Source organism: Salmo salar, chromosome ssa09 (assembly GCF_905237065.1).
Source record: "Salmo salar chromosome ssa09, Ssal_v3.1, whole genome shotgun sequence".
NCBI classification, from domain to species: domain Eukaryota; kingdom Metazoa; phylum Chordata; class Actinopteri; order Salmoniformes; family Salmonidae; genus Salmo; species Salmo salar.
In genome coordinates, this window is record NC_059450.1 from 75,418,733 (window position 1) to 75,428,887 (window position 10,155).

At 43.5% G+C, this 10,155-nt stretch overlaps 1 protein-coding gene across 1 annotated transcript; it reads left to right on the forward strand.

Moving 5' to 3' along the window:
* Nucleotides 1–4,051: 4,051 nt before the first annotated feature.
* simc1 (SUMO interacting motifs containing 1) lies at nt 4,052–9,924 on the forward strand. The gene is made up of 9 exons (XM_014212483.1): nt 4,052–4,707; nt 5,438–7,003; nt 7,084–7,410; nt 7,586–7,746; nt 7,897–8,007; nt 8,183–8,314; nt 8,427–8,583; nt 8,783–8,867; nt 9,593–9,924. Exons 1-9 carry the CDS (start codon nt 4,564–4,566, stop codon nt 9,799–9,801), a joined length of 2,892 nt encoding a protein of 963 aa, XP_014067958.1. The 5' UTR covers nt 4,052–4,563; the 3' UTR covers nt 9,802–9,924.
* Nucleotides 9,925–10,155: the final 231 nt, after the last annotated feature.

Sequence of the window (10,155 nt, forward strand, 5' to 3'; positions counted from 1 at the left end):
ACTGTGAGTCGTAGAGGCTTAGACCAGCATGGGAGAGTTGAACAGAGGCCATTGCTGTCAGTGTGCATGTGTTGCGCTCTTACTCCTAGTTGTAAAAGCAAGCAGAGCAGAAACGGGCTACTATTTAGTTGACAGATGTAGCTGGCAAGATAACTGCTGTTTGACTTAACAGGAAGAAAAAAATTAAACTACTGTTTATTCGCAGTGCTGAACTTGTAACTGACATGTAACATTATTTAATGTTTCCTCCCCTCTCGACTGAGGTGAATTAGCTAGATAGTAGCTACCACAGTCAGTTCAGCTCTAGCTATCTGTGAGATATGGCTATAATAGCCACCTCATATCGCTATCTAACAGCTGTTGTGTGTTTGTTAATGTTTTGTAGCCTTTGTTTTGTCCTGTTTGAAAATACACTACCGTTCAAAAGTTTGGGGTCACTTAGAAATGTCCTTGTTTTTGAAAGAAAAGCACATTTTTTGTCCATTAAAATAACATCTAATTGATAAGAAATACAGTGTAGACATTGTTAATGTTGTAAATGACTATTGTAGCTGGAAACGGCTGATTTTTAATGGAATATCTACATAGGTGTACAGAGGCCCATTATCAGCAAGCATCACTCCTGTGTTCCAATGGCACGTTGTGTCAGCTAATCCAAGTTTATAATTTTAAAAGGCTAATTGATCATTAGAAAACCATTTTGCAAATATGTTAGCACAGCTGAAAACTGTTGTTCTGATTAAATAAGCAATAAAACTGGCCTTCTTTAGACTAGTTGAGTATCTGGAGCATCAGCATTTGTGGGTTCGATTACAAGCTCAAAATGGCTAAAAACAAAGATATTTCTTCTGAAACTCTTCAGTCTATTCTTGTTCTGAGAAATGAAGGCTATTCCACATAAGAAATTCCCAAGAAACTGAAGATCTTGTACAACGCTGTGTACTACTCCCTTCACAGAAAAGTGCAAACTGGCTCTAACCAGAATAGAAAAAGTAGGAGGCCCCGGTGCACAACTGAGCAAGGGGATAAGTACATTAGAATGTCTAGTTTGAGAAACAGACGCCTCGCAAGTCCTCAACTGGCAACTTCATTAAATAGTAACTGCAAAACACCAGTCTCAACGTCAACAGTGAAGAGGTGACTCTGGGATGCTGGCCTTCTAGGCAGAGTAGCAAAGAAAAAGCCATATAAAAAGAAAAAAGATTAAGATGGGCAAAATAACACAGACACTGGACAGAGGACACTGCCGTCCTGTGGGTTGTCACTCTGGCCTTGGCCTAACATCTAAGGCTGGAACCAATAATGAATTTTTCACTAAGATCCTAAAGAGCTCTACAGTACTATTAGGCCTATGAGATGAATTATATGGAGGATGTGCTGTTTCTGTGTGTTAATGTATACTGTATGTGAACCCTTTGGAAATACCTGGATTTCTGCAGAAATTGGTCATAAAATTTGATCTTCATCTAGGTCACAATAGACAAACAATCTGCTTAAACTAATAACAAATATACATTTTCATGTCTTTATTGACAACACCGTGTAAACATTGACAGTGCAAGGTGGAAAAAGAATGTGAACCCTTGGATGTAATAACTGGTTGACCCTCCTTTGGCAGCAATATCCTCAACCAAACATTTTCTGTAGTTGCAGATCAGACCTGAACAACAGTCATAAAGAATTTTGGACCAGTCCTCTTTACAAAACTGTTTCAGTTCAGAAATATTCTTTGGATGTCTGGTGTGAACTGCTCTCGAGGTCATGCCACAGCATCTCAAATCAGGTTGAGTTCCGGACTCTGACTGGGCCACTCCAGAAGGCATATTTTCTTCTATTGTTGATTTACTTCTGTGTTTTGGGTCATTTTCCTGTTGCATCACCCAACTTCTGTTGAGCTTCAATTGGTGGACTGAGCCTTACATTCTCCTGCAAAATGTTTTGATAATCTTGGGAATTAATTTTCCCATCAATGATAGCAAGCTGTCCAGGCCCTGAGTCAACAATGCAGCCCCAAACCATGATGCTCCCTCTACCATACTTTACAGCTGGGTTAAGATTTTGATGTTGGTGTGCTGTGCCTTTTTTTCCTGCACACATAGTGTTGTGTGTTCCTTCCAAACAACTCAACTGTTGTTTCATCTGTCCACAGAATATTTTGCCAGTAGCATTGTGGAACATCTAGGTGAACTTCTGCAAACTTCAGACGTGCAGTAATGTTTTTTTTTGGACCGCAGTGGCTTCTTCCGTGGTGTCCTCCCATGAACACCATTCTTGTTTAGTGTTTCACGTACCGTAGACTCGTCAACATAGATGTTAGCGTGTTCCAGAGATTTCCGTAAATCTTTAGCTGACACTCTAGGATTCTTCTTAACCCCATTGAGCATTCTGCACTGAGCTCTTGCAGTCATCTTTGCAGGATGGCCACTCCTAGGCAGAGTAGCAACAGTGCTGAACTTTCTCCATTTATAGACAATTTGTCTTACCATGGACTGATGAACATCAATGGACTGATGAACATCGATACTTTTGTAAACCTTTCCAGCTTTATGCAAGTCAACAATTCTTAATCTTAGGTCTTCTGAGGTCTCTTTTGTTTGAGGAATGGTTCACATCAGGCAATGCTTCTTGTGAATAACAAACTCAAATTTTGTGAGTGTTTTTTATAGGGCAAGGCAGCTCGAACCAACGTCTCCAATCTCGTCTCATTGATTAGACTCCAGGTTAGCTGACTCCTGACTCCAATTAGCTTTTGGAGAGGTCATTAACCTAGGGGTTCACATACTTTTCCAACCTGCACTGTGAATGTTTAAATTATGTATTCAATATAGACAAGAAAAATACAATAATTTGTGTGTTATTAGTTTAAGCACACTATGTTTGTCTCTTGTTGTGACTTGGATGAAGATCAGATCAAATTTGATGACCAATTTATGCAGAAATCCAGGTATTTCCAAAGGGTTCACATACTTTTTCTTGCCACTGTATGTGTAGGTGGATGTGTTTTTTACTTTTGTTACCAAACCTTTCCCTTGGGAAATGTATATATTTTTTTAAGTGGGAAGGAAATTGTGTTGGGGAGAGAGTTGAGTTATGTACTAAACTGGTGGGGGTCGGGAGAGAGTTGAGTTATTGACTAGACTGGTGGGGTTTGGGTGTGCAGGTGGCTCAGGCTGGCTGGGCAGTCTGGCTGAAATTTGATATAAAGGATGTCTTGATAAGTCTTTGTCATTTATTTTTAAAAGAGTGATTCATTTGTTAGGCTATTGGTTAAAGGTGCAACTCAATATTGATTATTGAATTATATTTTATCTAGTTCAGTCTTATCAATCACTTAAACATATTTAATAATGATCTCTTACTTAGCTTGATGACTGTGGGCATTTTTGCTTACTTTTTGTTATTCTAAATAGAGATGGCTAGAAGGGCCATGCGTCATATTATATAGATTGTGTAGAAATGCAGGAAATTAGTTTTAGATGCCAAAACAAATTCTGGAGGAAGACTCAAAGACCCCGCACCAGGTTACCAGGTCACAGCTAATTACAGCTGTTTCCCCCCTCTGGCACAGCATGGTTTGTGCCCCTATGGCCCAAGGCTTTGAAGGTCACTGATAATTGGGCTCTTTTATAATGTTTGTCAGGGGCCGTCAAGTGTCAGAAGTAAATCCCAGGGAGGAGAGGGCAGTGCGTCACATGTCACAATGTTTTGTTTTCAGTGGAATACCTCTCTTGTAGTCTCCATAACCCTGGAGTCACAGTAACGGCACAGCTGTCTCATACACACACACACACATTTACATAACTGGCCTTTACGTAACATAATTTGTGGTGCATTATATATATTTTTTAAACATAGTATTGCAAGGAATTTCCCCACACAAACATGCATTACAGAAAAATGCAGTCTTGTGGCCGGGCACAGAATATGTAAGGTCTCCTCTTTGCGCTCCTTCTACTTTACTAGTTCATGACCATCCCAAGTTAAATAAAAATACAATAAAAATACAAATTCATGACCTGCATCTCCCTCTACTGGTAGGTGTAAGGCCAGTTAAACTGCGGTAGAGCTTCCTCCAGTATGATCCAGCTCAAAACAAGGAAATGGAAAATGTAGCTCGCTAGATGCGATTTCAATCACCGTTACACTTTGTCATTTGAATTGGCTAGTTAAGGTAAAGAAACTTGAGTAGGCGTGACATTCTATTATTTAGAAACTGATATTATCAAAATAATTTTAATAAGTAACGTACACAGCGCAGCGGCGGCAGGTGTCACAAACGGAAGAAGTCCATGTAACGTTAGCTAAAGTATCGCGTGACCGCAAAAACGAAAAAGTTTACGGATTTGCTTTGTTCTGTGGCTAATTGATAAATATTGTGACTCTTTTTGGATCATCTCTTTATTTACGGCATCGATTTCATAAAATGGATATCATTTGCTCGCTGTATTTTAGTTACGTTAGATAGCTATCGTACCATCAGACTCATGAGTGCTTCCCGCTGGCTAACTAGCTAGCTAGGTGCTAGCTAAATGGCTAGCTAATTTGAGAAGTTCACAGTTAGAGATGGATGATATAATTTCGCTCAGCTCGGGGAGCGGAGAGGACTCGGATGTTGAAGTTGTTGGTGTTTACAGTGACACCGAGAACAAGGCCGAAGCAATACCATTTATCAGAGGAGGATGGGTCAATCTGGCTGCCTACACACCGGTAAGTGTTCCCCGTGAAGTTGTAAGGGCTACCCGGTACAACAACAGAAGAGGTATGGCATGTGTGAAAATACAAGAGTAGGTACTTTGCAGGCCCAAATTATGTAGTAGTTCAAAAAAAAGTCTACCCCTATAGCTGTCCTACCAATGGCACAGGATCAGTGCTGTGATTGGCAGCTAGCTAATTAGCTGTACGTTAATGTAATGCAAAACCAGTTGAGGGCGTGGCGCGTGCCACAAACTGGCGATACTGTATACAGTCATTGGTTGATCCACTTCACTCACCAATTCCTCAGCTGCAGTTTGAGAGATACTGAACTTCTTGACACAACCTAACTTTTCTTATAATAAAAAAAAAAAAATTATAGCTAACGTTACATTGTTGTTGAAGATATTCAATGTGGTGTAGCCACTTGACCAAGTTTATCTGGTAATAGTTTGAGAGTAGACCAAATCGTTGTCCAGCTAGCTAGCTAAAGTTAGCTAGTTAGTCGTTATAACGTAACGACGTGACTCCAGAAACACACCTGGTCAGGCCAGGGTTAATGTTTTTTGTTGTTGTTTATGATATTGAGAATATTAAATAATGGCGTCTGCAGTCGATGGCATACATATTCAGCAACCTGAGATCAGTCAATGCAAACACTTAAAGTATATTTAATTTATGTTGATGTTTACCTCATAGTAAATATAATCTCATTCTAGTTCTGTGGTTCACATATCTCTTTCAGTTTGTGATTGACATTACTGGTCGGAGGTGGGCACTGCCACCACCAAGGAGGCGCAGGAGGAGGGACCCAGGTGGGCCTGTAGAAGTGGTGGACTTGAGTGACAACAACCTCTCGGATCACTCAGATCCAGGGCCGGTGAGTCCACTACCTCAGGGAGAGAAAAAGACTGAGGGACTTTCAAAATACAAAGGACCACACACCAAAAGTCAAGATTCTCTGTCCCGCTCCCCAACTGAACAAGAGTTGGAGAACAAAGCTGTTTTAAAAGCGGAAGAAAGTGACATCCTTGAGTCCAATCAGAGTTGTCTCAGGGATTCCTCCTCAACTGGACCACCAGATGTCAAGAACGCTGTGAAATGCTCAGACGTAGACATTCCAAAATGTCCTGCCAAATCACCAAGTGTGCCTAAATCTGAACCGCCAGCAGAGAAGGCAAAAGCCTCAGGGTCTTCCTCTTACCAGATAACTTGGGAGTCACAACAGTGCTTGGGTATAACTTCTCAACCACTGTGTGAAGGGAAAGAAGAGCCAGAATGCCTCAAGGCCAAGACCCAAACCTCAATAACCATTCCAAATGAAGCTCAGATAAGCTGCACTGGAAAAGTAGAAAAGCATGCATTGGAAGAGCAAGAAATAGAGTCTATGTTTACAACGGACAGACCTCTTTTGACAGAGGAAAGGGAAGAACCAGGGTCTCCACAATCATTACTCTGTGCTACTCTCTCCCTCTCCCCCCAAAGCCTAGACAGCCCCTATTACGTCCCTAATGATTTAGACCCAGACCCTTTCAAGTTCTCAGAGGATTGGGGTGTACATGAAAGTCGGCACAACAACTCCTGTTATTCCCCTACACGCATCCCCTTTGAGAACTCTGTCTCTCCATCTCTACCTGATGATCAGACAGTGTGTCTCAACCAGAGTGACCCAGATAACTACCCCAGCAGTACACACAGTCTTAAACAGGATCCTGTCTACCCCTATAGCTGTCCTACCAATGGCACAGGATCAGTGCTGTTGGAGGAAATAAATCAACTTCAGGCCTCAAACCGCACCAACTCCAGTCCCTGCTCTCCTTCCATAGAACCAGACCAGCAGGCTCCCCAGAATTCCCAGCTAACCACCAGCTCCAACTCCCCTGGCTCCTGCATGGGAGGAACTCATAGCAATAATGAGAGCCAGCCCAACCGGACCCCCAGCCCTACGTCCACAGTCATCCTAGCTGGGGAGTCCCCAGACTGGCCTGTGGATGAGACTGAGGCGGACCTGGTTATGGATAGCCCCCTGTACATGTGTAGTAGTATCCCTAGTGACCCTCCCATGTCGCTGCGGTCTGAGGACATGGATGTGGAGGCAGGGCCCAGATCTCCTGAGGCCAGCCAGCCTGGTTTGGGGGCTGAGGGCTTGATGACTACTGCATGGAGGGATGGCAATGAAGGAGAGGAGATGGGTGGAGAGAGGGTTGGTGGTGAGAATGACATGGAGGTCAGCAGAGAGGACAGGCGCTATGTGTGTCCAATCCAGCTCAGGAAACTGAGGCAGCTGATGGCTGGACCTGTTCAGCACCTGGTAAGTAGGAGAGACATTTTCCCCACATTTTCCTGTGGTTTCTCTCACTCTCTTCTGTCTCTCTCTCTCTCCCTCTCCAGGAGGATGAGGAAGAGGAGGACGATGGTTTTGGTGACCCAGAGCCTCTGTGCAGACAGAGCCTGAGCCTGGTGTACAGCACCATGGAGGAGAACTACCCAGAGGGCACCCTGCAGCTGCTGTCTGACCTGCTGCAGCCCCGCTTCTTCCCCCCCATTGACATCACCACCCACCTCCTCAGAGGCATCCTGCTGGACCCCCAGTGTCCCGACTTTCTCTGTCTGGAGGCCTACACTCTCCTCATGAGGACCCAGAGGCACAATCACACCGATCAGACCACTATCCCATGGGACTGGGAGCTGTTGACGTCAGTCATGGCTGCTGAACAGGTAAGGACAGTGACAGGCCTCTCTCAGCACCTTAACAATTGATTATGATTATACACACAGTTTTTATGAGAGTAATGAGGGAAGCAATGTTTACACAAGCATCAGGTTTACAGGGGTATTATGCTTTCACTAGAATAGTTGATCTGGCCTTCCCGTCCATTATCCTCCTCCTTAGAGCCGTGGCAGGAGGCTCTGCTGTGAGGTGGTGCGTATGCTGCTGCAGTACGTCGTCCAGACCATGGAGGATGACTTCCGGGTCAAACTCTCCTTCCGTGATCTCCACCATTCCATCGCCAAGGCAACCCTGTCATGTGATGTACGGTTCACCCAGGTCAGGTGAGCATTGTGTGTCCAGGAGAATAAAATAAAAAAATAGATGTATATTTGTCTCGATCAGTTCCTGAGTAAAGAGACGGATGTGCATTTTGTTGAGGTTTGTATGACAATGGTGTTTAATTATTTTCTACATCTTCTCCCTCCCATCAGAGATGTTATCAATTGGCTCTTTGCTGCTATTGTGAAATCAACAGGGGACAAAGACAACATGTCTACTGACATTGAGGTGAAAACACAGAAGGAAAAAGATGAACATCTAAAGTGAGTTAAAAATGACATCTGCATGCAACATTCCACACTCCTTGACTCATTGTTTTGAGATTAGAAATATAGCACCCCACCCTTCATATCAGATCAGTTTGAAGGATTCAGAATAGAAACAGAGTACACACAGCCAATGTGTGTGTGTGTGTGTCCTGTGCCTTGTGTGTGTCAGAATGGTGTTCCTCCTCCAGAAGATGCTGTCCTTTGCCTTGGAGGTGGATCGCTCCCCGGCTCTCAACTCCAGCAAACTCTCTGGGGAACTCTTCCACACGCTCATCAGCACTGTCTGTCTGAGACGACACAGGTCAGGGTTTGAGGATGGAGGGGATGTTGAGATGAATGGACGTGTCAGGAGGACTATGCTTGCTGTATAGAGACAGACAGCATCAACGCTTCACCTCTCCTCTCTTGCCTAGGATGCTGATGCTGGAGACCCTGGAGAGCAGACTACTGAGGTGTAAGCTGATAGAGCACCTGCTGCACCATGCAAGTCCACAGAAGACCCCTCTGCCCATGTCTCTGAGTCTGCTGCTACACTTCCTACACAACGCCACCCTCCCACCTGACCCTACGGTGAGTACTAGTACTGCACAACGCCACCCTCCCACCTGACTCTAAGGTGAGTACTAGCACTAGATTTTGAATAGATGAAGTCATGTTCATTTCTATGGCATCTCAAAAAACAGTACACGGACCAAATTTTTTACTAAAATATTAGGAGAAGTCATAAAGGTATGTAGCGTAGGCTCAGTCCGTCTCTATTGTTCTTCAGGATGGAGCTGAGAGCTGGAAGAAGTGGGAGGAGTTGGTCCAACTACTATGGATGTTGTTGCTGAGCTATGAGGAAGTGATGAAAGGTGGGCCACTAAACGATTCACCCATCAAAATGAGCATTCCTGAACAGTTTATTTAACTTTTAAATTGGTCACAGCCTCTAGGCTTTCCCCTTAGTTTTGTCCTCCTAACCCAGGGGTTCCCAAACTTTTTTGGACCACGACCACATTTTGATATTTAAAGAATTTGCAACCCTACCATGTTCTTTTTTTTATTGGGTCTATGACAGTCTATTACAAATCAGTCAAAGTACTTTTGACAGTATTTCAGTCTGAAGGAAGTATGGTTTGACGTAAATGAAATGTATCTGAAAGGTATTGGGAAGTTCAGAAGATCACCAGGCAATCATTGTGTATGATCTTCTGTGTAGAAAATAACATCATTTATGTTTTTTCCCCCCAGTTTGATTTTGTGCCTAATCTTGTCCACTCTGTTCTAATGAGACTTGTGGGCATTGCAGAGGGAAATGGAAGACACATTTTTCCTGAGAGTCTTATCTTTCAGTGATAGGGTCATAATATTTTGTAACTTAAACCATTCAAAGATAGAGCCACATTTTGTAGGAAGAAAATAGAAACCGCTCTGTTTATTACAACCACATCTAGTGGCTACCGGAGGTTAGACGTTACCCTGGTTCTATAAACCAAGCACGATTTTTCTCTCGCAACCCTATTTTCAAATCAGACAACCCCTAGTTTGGGAAATCATGTCCTAACCCATCTGCACTTTGACCCCTTGAAACCTCCAGGTCACCTGCGCTCTGCGGTCACCGAGCGAGGGGGCTACGGTCGCGCTCCAATCCAGACAGTGAATGATTCTTTGTCGCGGTTGGCGGTCCAGGAGGCTATAGAGGCCATCCTGTCCAGAGCCCAGGCTGACCTGGGCCAAGACCTGCCTCCACACGTCCATGAGTCCCTCACCTACCTGCAGGATCATCTGCTGGCCTCCTCTCATTGACGATAAGCTCAGCGCTTTGGTTCAAGCGGCTGTTGATTGAGTTCTATTTATTTTTGTAATGATTCATTTTTCTAATTTTTCCCCCAATGAATTGTTTTAAATAAATATTTATTATTTTTGTAACTAATTGTCTTATCTATGTTTGCTATTGACTTAGTATTGGTGGGACCTGTGTAGACAGTCTGACTGCATCCAATTCTCTTTCCTTTTCCCGCATCAGAAGAAGTAATTCAAGACCCATATGCTGATAGTTTGCATGGTCTCCAGTCAAGGGAAGAAACAAGTGTATGAAGAGCATAGTTTAGTGTATAGCTCAGCCCACCCCTTCATTAGGTGTTGGATTACAGTGGCCAT